Raw genomic sequence first — 13,855 nt, 5'->3', positions numbered from 1 at the left:
AGAGATATAGTTGCGAGAGAGCAGACAGAAAAAGTTGAGATGGCGGGTGCAAAGATGCGCTAAAGTTTTACTAGCAAGGGCAAGATCCCCACCAATTATTCCTTGGCAGCGCCTTGTCGCGTTCGCGCGCCACATCACGTTCACCGTGAAGACGGGATATTGTCACACATCATGACCGCGGTCCCGATGACCACGCCAGACCCGTCCGGGAGACACACATCACGTAACAGCCACCATGGGCTCGCGTCTGGATAAGAATTCTGACTCTGTGCGCAAGCGGATTGCGAAACACACGTTTGCCGATGAGGCTGGTGATGAGTACGGAGGCTCGGCGTTTGGAGGCCACCAAGAGTACTTCAGGCGCAAGAGGATCAAGCTGCAGAACCTCGACGCAGACATACGCGAAAAGGCTGGTCCCGTGCCCCAGATATTCAGAGGCGTCGTGGCCCACGTCAACGGCTATACCCAGCCATCGCTCAACGACCTGCACACGCTTATTGTCCAGCATGGCGGGGGCTTCCTGCAGTACCTCGACGGCAAGACCACCGTGACGCACCTCATCGCGAGTAGCCTCACGCCTAAAAAGGCCGTGGAATTCAGGAGGTATCGCATCGTCAAGCCGGTGTGGGTCGTCGACAGCATACGCGCGGGGAAGCTGCTGCCTTGGGACGACTACCGAGTGCTGGACGAAGGAGAGAAGCAGAAGGTGCTGGCACTCGACAAGGGTAAAATCCTGAGCGAGGCGAATGTCAAGGCGAAGGGCTACCGTGATCAGACGGACAACAGCTGGTACACCAGTCAGCTTCGAGATGCCAGCCCACCTACCAGCACGCCCACGCCGAGTGGACATATGCGATCTCGATTCTCTAGACAAAGGCTACCCACACCAGATGATGACGATATCGAAGACCTTCCGCCCTCGCACCAGCCTGAACCTGTCTCTGCACCAGCGCCGCACCATCAACGCAAATCCGAGAAGCTAGTCACGCCTCCAAAGACCAGTCCTACGCTTGCTCCTCAAAAGTATCCAGACGACATCATCGACGACGACCTCCACGACAGTCTGTATGCTGACCCATCTCCTCCCGCTGGTCAACAAGCGCGGTCAAACAGTGTCTACGAGGGTGAAATACCAATTAAACCTGCAGCATCACCACCCCGTAATCGAGCGTTGACCTCTGAGGAGCACAACGCAATACTCCTACGTGATCCCCAATACCGCAAGTCTACTGTCGTCGACCCCAACTTCCTCCAACAGTACTATCGTGAATCGCGTCTGCATCATCTGTCAACCTGGAAGGCTGATCTGAAATCTCAACTACAGGCGTTAGCGAGCGAAAGGAGCTCGAGTCAGAACGCCAAGCAGAAGCGCCCACCAGGTGCACGACGATACGTCCTCCACGTGGACTTTGACAGCTTCTTTGCTGCCGTCAGTTTGAAGAAGCATCCCCAGTACAGGGACAAGCCGACAGTTGTGGCTCACGGACAAGGCAATGGATCCGAGATTGCGAGTTGTAACTACCCGGCACGCAAGTACGGCGTCAAAAACGGTATGTGGATGAAACGGGCGCTGGAGTTGTGTCCAGACTTGAAGGTTTTGCCCTACGACTTCCCTGCATACGAAGAAGCGAGTCGAGCCTTTTACGATGCCATCCTCGCAACGGAAGGTCTCATCCAAAGTGTCAGCATTGACGAGGCTTTGATCGATGTGTCGAACCTGTGCATTGCTGCGGGTGGGAGCGACGGCCGACAAGTCTTCGAGAAGTGCATTGAGAGTGAACAAGCCAAAGCCGACGAAATTGCGCAGCTCTTGCGAGACGAGGTCAAAGCCAGGACGGAATGCAATGTCTCAGTTGGCATAGGTAGCAACATTCTCCTAGCCAAGGTAGCCTTGAGGAAGGCAAAACCTGCTGGTCAGCATCAAATCAGGCCTGCCGAGATTTTGAACTTTGTTGGTGAACTTCAAGTAGAAGATCTGCCAGGTGTCGCCAAGTCAATCGGTGCCAAACTTGAGGAAATTGGCGTCAAACACGTCAAGGACATCCGCGAACTTACCAAGGAGAGGCTCGTCCAGACTCTTGGCCCTAAAACCGGCGAGAAGCTTTGGGAGTATGCGCGCGGTATAGATCGACAAGAAGTAGGTGAGCAAGTCGTCCGCAAGTCCGTGTCCGCGGAAGTCAACTGGGGTGTCCGTTTCGAAAACCAGGAGCAGGCCGACGAGTTCATTGCTAGTCTTTGTGGTGAGCTGCAGAAGCGCCTTATCAAGGAAAAAGTCAAAGGAAAGCAATTCACGATCAAGGTCATGCGCCGCTCGGCAGATGCTCCTTTAGACCCGCCAAAAAACTATGGTCATGGACAGTGTGACACGTTCAACAAGAGCCTGGCATTGGGTATTGCAACAAACTCGAAAGACGTTCTGACGAAGGAGGCATTGAGTATGCTACGAGGCTTTGGCATCTCACCAGGCGATCTGCGAGGCATTGGCCTTCAGATGACGAAGCTCGAACCCATGAAAAGCGTGACAGATGGGAATGCCGAGAGCTCTCAGCGCCGTCTTCAATTCAAAACCAACAACGCCGAACCGGGTAGTGTTCGCAAAGCACCCGAAATCGCTGAGGCAGACCCCATCCAAGACGACCCTGTGACGCCCCGCAAACCCAAAGGGACAGTGGATGATGAACGCGTCGCCTTTGGCGCCCGAGAGCTAAACCAATCCACGCCCTCTCGACGTCCGCTAAATATGATGGGCACCCAGTTCATCATGCCCACGCAGGTTGATCCCAGGGTCCTCGCCGAACTCCCTGAGGACATCCGCTCAAGACTCCTTCGACAGACGCGTCAATCGTCTCCTACACCAGCGCCTTGCAAACTCGACCCATCAACTCCACGGAAGTCCATGCCGTTCGCCCTCACAGCTCTGCCTGCGCAATCTCAACTTGACCCTGATATACTCGCCGCCCTCCCAGCAGAGGTCCGCGCAGAAATCATGCTACAATACGCTGCGAGCTCCTCACCTTCCCGTCGCTCAAAATTCGCAGACCAGACACTACTCCCGCAGTCTCCGCGCAAAAACCGCATCATTGGTATCCCCGCAAAGAAAGCCATCATACCCATCAAGCGCGGACGAGGTCGACCGCCCAAAAGCGCCTCACTTGCCGCAGCGGCGATAAAACCCAGTGTGACGAGGGAAGGCAAGACCCTCACACAAGCAAACTTCATCTCCCTCAAACACCCCTCCCGGAACCGAGACCCAGGCCCAAGCAACCAAGAACCCGACGAAGACCTCGACCCAAACTTCCTCTCCGCTCTCCCCGAAGACCTGCGCAAAGAAGTCCTCGCCGAACACAAGCGCAAGAAACTCTCCGCCCACCGCCTCGCCGCTAACAGGCAGAAAGCACCGCCTCCCCCTGTCGTTCGCCCGCCGAAAACGTTGCGTGTGCCCCGTCCCCCGTGCCCGACGTTCACGACGCAGAAACTCTCGCGCGAGAAAGATCTGCGCGCTGCGATGAAGGAGTGGGTTCGCACGTTTGCGGATGAGGGCCCGTATCCGGAGGATGTCGCTGCGTTGGTGAAGTATCTTGGGAAGGTTGTGGGCGAGGAGAGGGATCTGAGTAAAGCGGTTGGAGTGGTGAAGTGGCTTGTTTGGGTTGTTGCGGATGTAGAGGAAGAGAGTGAGGATGAGGGGTTTGCGGGGGAGAAGTGGAACGATGCCTTGCGGAGGGTTAGGTGTGGTGTTGAAGATGCGGCGCATGAGAGAGGGATGGGGAGTGTGTGTTTTGACTGAGGGATTAGATGGGGTGTGGAGTTCGGCGTTTGGACTTGGGGCGCGATGTGATCATGAGATGGAAGGGTTATCTTGTTATGCATTGATCACGAAGATAGACCGTTCTTTCGACCTATACATAGACATGGAACTTATGAATCATGTGTATCAGTCAGCCTTGGATCACTGCTGCACGGAATTTGTGAGAATCCGGCTATATCATGTGATATTTCATATCAACTCGAGAACGAAAGAAATCAAATCGTTATCTGGCTAGGAACGTAGGGTATCTAAGTAGGAAAAGTTCGTGTGTCGTGTCGTGTCGGGTATTCAGTCGTGTCGTGTCGTGATCGCATCCATCCGATGGAAAGTAGTGCGCCTGCCTGCCTGTATCCCCCAACCCCAAACGACAAAGCAAAGTATATAACACCATCAAATCAAAACCTCACACACGCATCAAGCCCTCCCAAACCCCCTCGCCTTCCTCCTGCGCCTCACCCCCGCCAATCTCGGCGTCCAAATCCCACTAAACAAATCCTCACACTCATCCTCATCCTGCGAATCAAACTCCACCTCCTCCCCTCCCCCACACCCCTCCTCCTCATCCTCCCCATCCTCAAGCGTCCTCTTAATCACCCTGCCCGTCTCCAGAATAAACTTGCCCACCTTGTACTTCTGCGCCTCCTCAGCTGCATCGACGTACTTCCAGCCCAGCACGCTGCCGCAGCGCACACAGCTGATATCCGAGACGGTGTGCGCACCGGTTACGAGCTGGCGCGACACGGCTCGATGGGTTTGCGTGTTGGGGATGTCGCCTGTTTTCCAGCCGCCGCGGGTTGGGGTGGGAGTGGGTCCGATGAGCGCGTTGGGAGGCGAGACGAGGTACGCGCGCCCGTGGCGGCCGGTGAAGCCTTTGGAGATTATGCACGTCGTGGGGATTAGGTCCGTGAGGCACTTTTGGCATTGTAGGTGCGTGGTTGGGTGGGCGGGGAGGAAGTAGGTTGGGGTTGGGGGTGAGGAGGAGGGCGAGGTTGTGGGGGATGAGTTTGAGGAGAGGCGTCGGCGGAAGGGGGCGGGGAGAAGGTAGAGCGGGAAGGGGGGTGTTGGTGCCATAATTTGTTGAGTGGTTGGTTGTTTCAAGATGGCGGTTTGTTGGTGTTGCAATGTCGAGATGTTGGTATGGTGGGTATTAGGGTATCAATAGAAATAGTTCTTGCTTTGTTTTCTGTGAGTTAAACAACTCGAATCAATAAAAAGTGCGCCTGGATGTGATGGTGATGGTGATATGTCAAGCTTCAGGAAGCTCTCCACGTTCCGCTGTGTAGCTCCTCTTGAGACAGTCTGAGTGTAGATCCAGGCAACTCGCTGGGAGCGCGAAGGTCGTCTTCAAGTTATAAAGCAACCAGCCCAGCGCTCACGCGCAAAGCGATCGCCCTCCTCTGAGAGGGGGGTGCGTGTCTAGATGGTGTGCATGGAGGAGCAGGTGACGTGACGATAAGAGCCGCTAGTCATGCACCACGATAAGCCGCCACGAGCGGAAGGCGGGGCGAGATGCTGCACCTCATGAGATGCACACCTACACAACGCTGCGGCATGAAAGTCTTAACGAACGCTTCAAAATAAGATAGAAAAGTTGATGCGGAAAAAGAGAACAGAGAAGCTACAGCACGGCTCTTTGGTAGATACTGCGATAAACCCCAACCATCACCGTCGTCTGATTCGCGGCATTCAGGTACCCGGCCGGATCATGCGCCGTTGTCAAACACAAGATGCACATCACGAGGTGCGTTGGCACTCTCGATGCTGTCCGACTGGAGCGCAGGGGGGTGTTTCCAGAATGGTAGGTGATGTGCTGGAGCGAGTAAGTCTCAGCGTCGTTGCCACGCCTTTCTGAGAGTCGATTCATTGAGGCTGCGGGAAACCGCATAAGCTGACGACTGCAACGGGGTTTGTACAGGGTTCCTCATTGCCATCGCACCTCTCAGGATCGACACTCTCATCTCGTAGTACAAGGTATTGCAACTCTCCTGACACGTCGAGGTTGTGATGGTAGGATGGCCAACCTCCCAACTTGAGTGCATTGAGTGCAGCTGGAATTCCATACCATGGATAGTGTTGATACCTCAGACACACTCTTTGACGGCCTCACAATGGTTACAGAGTATGTCGAATATATCCAGCCCTTTGCACCAAGTCGAGCCTGCCGATGTTAGATTCGCACTTCCTTTCGTCTACTGCCTCCATCCGTTCTTTCCTACGTACCTTCGTTTCGGTCGTCTGTGTTCTTCCCCAAGCCGACATGTCGCTTTTCTCCTCATGTTCATGTATCGCCATCTCTTGGGCATTGCATAATTCAGGTCGTATTACTATCCAATCCGACAGCACTGCTGATCCCATTGGCTACCCTCCGAAGCTACCAAGATGATGTCTCTCGTTACCACGCGGAAGAGAAAGAGTATCGAGAAGCCTTTGCTAGACTCCCATGAGAAGAGCACGGTTCGCATCATCGAGCGATCTGCTGATGGACACGGCGACGACAAGCTTCCTCGGGCGCGTTCCACCACTCCGGGCAGTCGAACCTTCACCAGCTTTCGCCGAGGAAGCGTCAAAATCTTCTCCATCTTTCGCGGTGGTAAAGGTATGCCTGGCTCCCCACATCTATACCATGCTCCGTTTGCTTACTCTATGTGCAGGCTCCATCCCAGGCATAGGAACTGCCAACAACACAAGCAACGGCTCAGTTTCGAATACGTCAGGCAGCACACAGCTTGCCGAGGCCGCCGGTTCTTACAACAAACATACCCTATCAAACCCTAACGCCCCTAGTATCGTTCTCACCTTACCAAGCCATAGCTCACATCAGAGAGAGTCATCGCTACTACAGCTCACCAATGCTGCGGTCTTTGACGGAGAATCTGAACCCATCATGGGCACCAAGGAGCAGCGCCCTACAACTCTACACGCTCGTAGATCAACACCCGGCATGTCGCGGCAGCTTACGGCAAAACTCTCAAATACCCTCCTGCACAACGCCACTGTCATACATCGCCCAAGGCTCAATCTAAGGCCGACAATTCCGACGGACAATTTCGAACAACGCTCTGATAACCAGAATGTAACGACCTCATTGCAAGTTTCTATACCGAGCCTTCCATCCCTTCCATCCCTTCCATCCCAACCTTCGAGCTTCTTGGGCAGTGGTAACGCACCTCTGAGCCTATCAACTGCGCCGACTTCCCTAGTGTCTTCAGGAACGCCTACGTCTGCTGAGACAACACAACGTGGTCACCTCGGTAACGCACAAAGTCCTGGCTCAACCACACGCAACTACACAATTGAGCAGACGACAGAGCAATCTGATTGGCTTGTTTTTCCTCGACAGGACGCTCCGAGGCTCTCAGCGCCGTCAGTAGTCACTGTTGAGACTGCTGCCGCAGCGAAGATCTTCTTTGAGTCCCACTTCAATCAACTTCTCCATACTAAGGTGACACCACGCTCTATGCGTCGGCGCAATATGGAACGCACACTCTTCGCTATGGTGGTGGCCGGTGATCAAAGACAACAAAAGAGACAAGATTGGTACGTTGCGGAAAGCTACCATCTTCGCCAGACACGCGTTATGAAATCCAAGACACTTGCTCGGCAGAAGATGAAAGGCGTGCACGTCTCAAACTACGACATCATCCGAGTGTTGGGCAAGGGCAGCTTTGGTGTTGTTAGGCTCGTGCGCGAGAAGAGCGACCACAACGGCAGTACGGGTAGCAGTGATACTGGCCGCATGGAATGTCTGGATGGTTCGATGACACAAGAGGGAGGGATATTGCCACCTTCAGCGCGCAAGACAAAGCAGGTCTTTGCGATGAAGGTCATACGAAAATCTGACATGCTCCGCAATAGTCAGGAAGGCCATTTACGCGCGGAAAGAGACTTCCTGGTCGCCTCGGAAAACTCGCGCTGGGTAGTCCCCCTAGTCGCCGCCTTTCAAGACAACAACAATCTGTATCTCGTCATGGAATACATGATGGGTGGGGACTTTCTCGGTTTGCTCCTGCGTGAGGATATACTCGATGAGAATGTCGCCAAATGGTACATTGCGGAAATGATTCTCTGCATCGAAGAAGCACACAGGATGAACTGGATTCATCGAGACATCAAGCCCGACAACTTCCTCATTACCGCCTCCGGTCACCTCAAGATATCCGACTTTGGTCTCGCCTTCGACGGTCACTGGAGCCACGACCAATCGTACCACAACCAGAAACGACATGGTCTACTCAGTGACTTGGATTTAGACGTCCAGGGCGATGAACAGGATATCAGGGAAGAAAGAGAGAGGCAGAATGCTCGAAGAACCTTTGATCAGGTCAACGGCAAGACAAGTCCTCGAAACCGCTATGAGACAAAGCCGGATGGAGCCACTGGGCCTATCATTGACATGCTGAACCGCACTCAAAGGCGTCAGTTTGCGAAGAGCGTAGTTGGTACGAGTCAGTACATGGCACCTGAGGTCATCAGAGGTGAAAACTACGATGGCCGTTGTGACTGGTGGAGCATCGGGATTATACTGTACGAGGTAAGTCGTCGTCGTCGATCGCTCCATGGCTCCGTCATTTAATGGGTACAGTGTATGTATGGCTCCACGCCTTTCTTCTGCGAAAATCGACAGGCAACAAAATTGCGTATTCTTGTAAGCCCCTAATTCGAGATGTTCTGACTTCATACTCATGACTACAGGATCATCGGCGCCACCTCAGCTTTCCTCCAGAGCAACGTTACGCCCGTCCCAACATCGATCGTGTGCCACTCATGCCAGTGACGAGGAATGCAGTGGATCTTATGGTGCGACTCCTCCAAGACAGGCAGGACCGATTATCCGCGAAGCGATACCGAGAAAACGATTGGGTTTTCCGCGACAAAGCAATCGGGGCGCGCCGTACTCGGAACTTCAACAACACGGGTCACATTGTGTTCCCAAATGATGCAGAAGACATCAAGGGACATCCGTTCTTCCGTCATATCCCATGGACAACACTGCACATGACCCGACCGCCGTTCGTGCCGCGTGTCCACGGCGGACAGCCCATCACTAAGTACTTTGACGACGAGGCAGAGATTATGAGCGCAACAGACCACCTCGATTCGTCCAGCTACGAGGTGGCGCAACCCGAGACCGCGGCAGCAGCCCTGGTTAGCGAAGCAGAGGCCACACCTGTAGCCGAGACGGGTTCGACGGGAATCCGCCTTGCTCCAACAACCTACGAACAGGTCTGTCGCACCATACAGAAGATGAGGTACCGCAAGAAGGAGAAGAAGAGGCCGCGCGACAAGCTGCTGCGGGATCCACAGGTCGGACGGACTGTTCTCGAGATTCGCAAGAAGGGCGCGTTCATGGGCTACACCTATCGTAGGCCAAGATTCTCGCTGTCGGAGTTGGAGTCAGAGTTGGACGCTGCTATTGCGAGACCTCCACTGCCGCGGCCAACGGTGGATGCTGTGAGCGCATGAGCTGTAGTTTGACGCACCTGGACTCCTCTGGTCATTCTCTGGTTATTCTCATTATGCAATGAATTCGCTCTATACGTTGTTTTGTTGCTTGTTTGCTCTTGATGTTCTGTTTACATGCTTCATTGGCGGTTTACTGGTCCTCGCCTCGCCTTCACCCACGTCGACGTGTTTGCTCTTTCCCGTTTAGACCTCGCCCCACACAGAAACTTTGCCTACCGTATCATCCATCTCAACCTAAACTCTCAATTCGTTCAGCCTTGCGATTATGATCGCCTCTCAGGTTCTGGCGACCTTCGCCATGCTCGTCGCTTCCGTCATCGGTACACCTTTCCACCAGATTGCCCGGGATGATGCAGTCACCACTCTCGACAAACCGACAGTTCAGCCACCGGCTGTCAATCTTGATGAGTATCTCCAGCTCCCCTCCTTTCCTTACGAGGTCACGCCCTGGGACAATGGCAAGATCAACTACGCATGCAAGAAGATCTTCACTACGGAGGACTACAAACTCGAGGATATTGAAATGTTCCATGTCACCTACGATGATGTAAGTACGTCATGGCTTGAATTTTACGGCATGTCGTCTTACTTGCCATCAGTGCTACATGCCGTGGGTCATGTGTCGCCACAAAGACGCCCAACACACCATGAACAGCACTGCTCACGCCATCGCCTCCATCCCTGTAGGGATGCGCCAATACCTGCGCCACGTCGTTGTTCTTCCTAAGGACGATCCGGAACTTGGCCCAGACTTCTACAACGATTTCGACAGTATTATACTCAAGGGCAACACTAGCTTGCACAACATCATCGCTGCGATTGCCAAGTCGCTCGGCACGTACGGCGCTCAGCAGGGTAACGGATACTGGAGTACGTTCTCGCCTGTTCCACTGATTATCTCTATCAGAGTGTACTTATTGTCAACAGATACACAATCCTGGCTCGACGCCTACCATAAAGACACCGCTGTCCTCAATCCTACCTGCCAGATCAACGAGGAGGAGAACTTTGCGCAAATGACTGTCGTTGCTATCGCGGACTACCAGCGTCCGGGCACTTGGGAGCCGTACCGTATCCCTGAGTTTCACAAGATCCGGAACCAGGTTCAACATATCAGACAAGATTTGGGGAAGCATTTTGAGGTCGGGACCGGCAACAGGTGCACGCGGCGGCCTCTGGAGGACAGTCCTGTTGAGTTGCCGGGGGAGCTGCCTCCGGTGGAGTGATAGCGTGTAGGGTAGAAGGGTGAGAGGATGAGGGGAGTCAGAATTTCAAGAGCGGAAGGCACACATGTGTGGAAAACGATGTGGGTGGAAATAACTTGTGACTGAAGCCCTACTCACTCATACCCATGTAGTTGTCTACGTATGATTCCAAATTTCTCAACCCATCAAGCGTTTAAATCCGACCTCTCCCGCACTCTCAACTCCCCGAATCGATTCTGATCCCGATATACCTTGTATCCCGCATACCCTGTCACCACGATAACAAACGTGATGCCTATGCACAGCCCGGCTATCGCGTCAGGACCCATTTAGAGAAGGGTATTGAGAGGGATTTGAGTTTGGATGGCACGGATAAGGGGATATTGGAGAAATAAGAGGATGTGGAGGTGCAATGAAGCTGTAGGTGTATATGTGTGGGTTCTTTGGAATAGGTTAGACGGCGAGAGGCAGTGATGTGATTGACGACGGCGGCGTCATTGATGACCTGTTATGTCGTGCTGTTTGCTAGGACGGTTGTGACGCTGTACTGGTTTATCGCAAACCGAGTGTGCTTACGAACGGGGATAGGGAAGGAGATCTGAGGTTCTATATTCTCAGGCCATGTTTGTGAAGTTACCGAGAACAGGAAGGTGTAAAACTACTGAAGACGAGCATCATCACCAGATGTCTTCTAATATAATTCCTGACTAAGAGGAGCATTCAAAAGATTGCGATGAAGGTATCAAGACGACGAGGTAACACCTCAATGGACCTACACCTTCCCATCTCCACCTAGACAAACCACACTGTAAAGTACCTACGTAGCAGACGGCATTATGCCATGCTTCCCGCCCCATCCTCCCCTGAAACCCTCTTTTTTCCTCTTGCCGCCGCCGTTGTCGACGCAAACACACTTCTCCTCGCCGTTGACACCGCAATCGACTCCTTGTCTTTCCTCTGCCAGTTCCGCGACTCAACGTGCTTCATCCAATACGAGCAAATTGCGCCGGCGAGAACCACAAGTCCGCATATACTGAGAGGAAGAATGATGAACATCCCAGGTCCAGAGCGCCCACTTCCCTCTTCACCAAGCGATTCACATAGCGGAGGCGGCACAGGCAGCGCCATGAACGTAGGCCTCGGGCCCTGTGGTGCAGTGACAGTGATTATAGTTCTATATTCGTATCCCCGCATGTGTGTTGGGCAGCTAATTGGGCTCATTCTGGCGTTATTGTTGGCGCGGATATGCGGGGCGAGCGATAGTGAAGAATGAAATGAACGAAAGGAGACATCTATGAAGATGGGAACATCGGATACTGACATGACTCGAGGCTTGTATCAACTAATCCACACCCCTACACAGAAGAGCGTTCGCCCAGCAAACGACTGTATTTGTTCAGGACCTCTGTTTGACATCACGCTATCTCACAGACGCCAACCGATGGCACCTTCCTTGCTCGAATCCGTCGGTGTCAGTGAAGCAAACCCAACCTGTTTGCCCGAATCAAATTCTTCCACGGGCTAATCAAACTCGTTTTCGATGGACGGTTGTTCTTGTTCCATCCCGTGCCTTTTGAGCTGAAATCTAGAGATACTGTGAGCATTACCAAGCCAAAGGACCACATGTTCAAAAAAAAGATAGGCAAGCGCCCTCCAGAAGTTAAGCCCGTTCGAAACCTACATCGTTTGGTTTGTCATGTAGTGCAATGCTAGAGCTTTGTGATCGCTCCAGCGAGGGGACACGACAACGTGTCTCTTGGCCGCCAAACCTCGATCTAGTATCTTTCATCAGATATATAGAAGCTTGCACTTCAGGGTTTGTCTGGTATTCTCCTGACAGTCTTTACATATCAAGACTCTGATAACATTCAGTCTTCCATGGGTCACTCACAGCGTACCGAACGTGGGCATGATCAAAGGCTCGACATTCTGGAACTTGTACTCCAAGACTTTCTCGGTAACCCGACTCACGACCGGCCGAAGACCCCCTATACTCGCTTGCTGCGCTTCTTACATAGGTCTGCGTCACAGAAACCTGGCTCTCAGTCCCAGAACATATATGCGATGCAGTCAATGCAAAACTCCACTCCAAATCGCAGGTCACAGAATACACAACTGGACTATAAGAACGGCTCCGGTTCTCTTCTCGCTCTATTGCAGCAGCTGGTGCATGCGGACCAACCTCGACATAACAGGAATAGCTCTAGATCTTCGCAAACGACCCCTGGAGGCGCAAACATCTATCTGGAGCAAATTGCATCCGTAATATCAGACTGGCTTCAATCGGACGAGGTAGACGATCCGCCTGGAGAGCAAACATCGTCTCACGGTCGTAGTTCTAGATCTCGCCGTCCTAGATCACAAGTTGTACATATGGACGGGAATCACATCAATATCAACATTGGCAGTTCATGCACAGAATCACGACCGTGCTCTAGAGGCGACCATGGTAGAGGGGTTGTTGTTCAGCCGCAAGGAGCGGACGTTGAGCCTATACCACCACTCGTAGCGGCTCAGGCCGCGGCTGTTCAGCCTCCAGCAACTCCACCTCCAGCAGCTCCACCTCCAGCAACTCCACCTCAAGCAGCTCCGAACTATGCAGCTCAGGATGATCTAGCTCAGGATGATCTAGCTCAGGATGACGCAGCTTTACGTGAAGCAAGTCAACTCATAAACGCTAGGCTTGTAGCACATCAAGCCAGACGTGCCGGACTATTTGCTAGATAGTTGCTATTATAACTGCGCCATCGATCGTTTATTGTTTTACATGTAGAACTATCTGGATGTGGCATATTCAACGCTCTTGGCAGATGCTATGGGTGAGCTTGATTTGGGAGGCCTTTAGTCAAAAGTTTGCGCACTGGATGGAGGGAGTTCGTGACTTTGACATACTCTCGGTTGACTGATCAACGCTATTGAGCAAGCAGGCATATGGCAGTGTATAATTTAATTCCAATAAATTGTTGGACGTGTCCGGCGCATCGGTTCTCCCAGTATAGTTTGTGTCCATCAGTGCCGTGAGTTTTGAGGCGTGATTATGGTACTCAAATCCAGCGTTAATTACTTCACAGGTATCATCGCAGTCTTCAATGCCACCGGAAACAAGCCACATCTATTCATTCACCTTCGATCATCTGATAGCTATGAGGAGGTCAATGTGAAGCTCTAGGGAGTGCTTAGATTTTATAGATGACTGCCCGGTGGTTTGGTGCGGATATCTTGTATAACATTTTGGTTTGAGGACTACTGACTGCGTTGTTGTTGAAGAAGATGGGCTGTATTGTATATGTAGTTGTCTGGTCCGAAGTAACTGACTGGTACTTTGGTCAGTTCTTGGTCCAAACCGAGTATCGCTTTCCCTTCTTTTTCCACACGTACCTAT

The 13,855-nt window shown here is 52.7% G+C and overlaps 5 protein-coding genes across 5 annotated transcripts; 4 read left to right on the top strand and 1 right to left on the bottom strand.

Moving 5' to 3' along the window:
* Nucleotides 1-235: 235 nt before the first annotated feature.
* P153DRAFT_390705 (DNA repair protein) lies at nt 236-3,784 on the top strand (the record flags this gene model as incomplete). Its single annotated transcript, XM_033670968.1, has 1 exon — nt 236-3,784. One exon carries the CDS (start codon nt 236-238, stop codon nt 3,782-3,784), a length of 3,549 nt encoding a protein of 1,182 aa, XP_033518551.1.
* Nucleotides 3,785-4,234: 450 nt separating this feature from the next.
* Nucleotides 4,235-4,861, bottom strand: P153DRAFT_257544 (yippee-domain-containing protein; the record flags this gene model as incomplete). The annotated part of the gene is made up of 1 exon (XM_033662788.1): nt 4,235-4,861. A coding segment is annotated over one exon (627 nt), but the record flags the coding sequence as incomplete, so codon positions are not given.
* A 1,164-nt stretch (nt 4,862-6,025) lies between these two features.
* On the top strand, nt 6,026-9,571 carry P153DRAFT_136379 (kinase-like protein). The gene is made up of 4 exons (XM_033662075.1): nt 6,026-6,401; nt 6,457-8,336; nt 8,388-8,450; nt 8,498-9,571. The coding sequence occupies exons 1-4, from the start codon at nt 6,185-6,187 to the stop codon at nt 9,266-9,268; spliced, it is 2,931 nt and encodes a 976-aa protein (XP_033518549.1). The 5' UTR covers nt 6,026-6,184; the 3' UTR covers nt 9,269-9,571.
* P153DRAFT_390702 (uncharacterized protein) lies at nt 9,534-10,494 on the top strand (the record flags this gene model as incomplete). Its single annotated transcript, XM_033670967.1, has 3 exons — nt 9,534-9,815; nt 9,868-10,138; nt 10,196-10,494. The coding sequence occupies 3 exons, from the start codon at nt 9,534-9,536 to the stop codon at nt 10,492-10,494; spliced, it is 852 nt and encodes a 283-aa protein (XP_033518548.1).
* An 820-nt stretch (nt 10,495-11,314) lies between these two features.
* P153DRAFT_390701 (uncharacterized protein) lies at nt 11,315-13,642 on the top strand (the record flags this gene model as incomplete). The annotated part of the gene is made up of 3 exons (XM_033670966.1): nt 11,315-11,605; nt 12,346-13,126; nt 13,545-13,642. The coding sequence occupies 3 exons, from the start codon at nt 11,315-11,317 to the stop codon at nt 13,640-13,642; spliced, it is 1,170 nt and encodes a 389-aa protein (XP_033518547.1).
* Nucleotides 13,643-13,855: the final 213 nt, after the last annotated feature.

Source organism: Dothidotthia symphoricarpi (assembly GCF_010015815.1).
Source record: "Dothidotthia symphoricarpi CBS 119687 unplaced genomic scaffold P153scaffold_24, whole genome shotgun sequence".
Classification (NCBI taxonomy): Eukaryota; Fungi; Ascomycota; class Dothideomycetes; order Pleosporales; family Dothidotthiaceae; genus Dothidotthia; species Dothidotthia symphoricarpi.
Note: the sequence above shows the minus strand (reverse complement) of the source record. Positions and strands in the feature narration are given on the sequence as shown.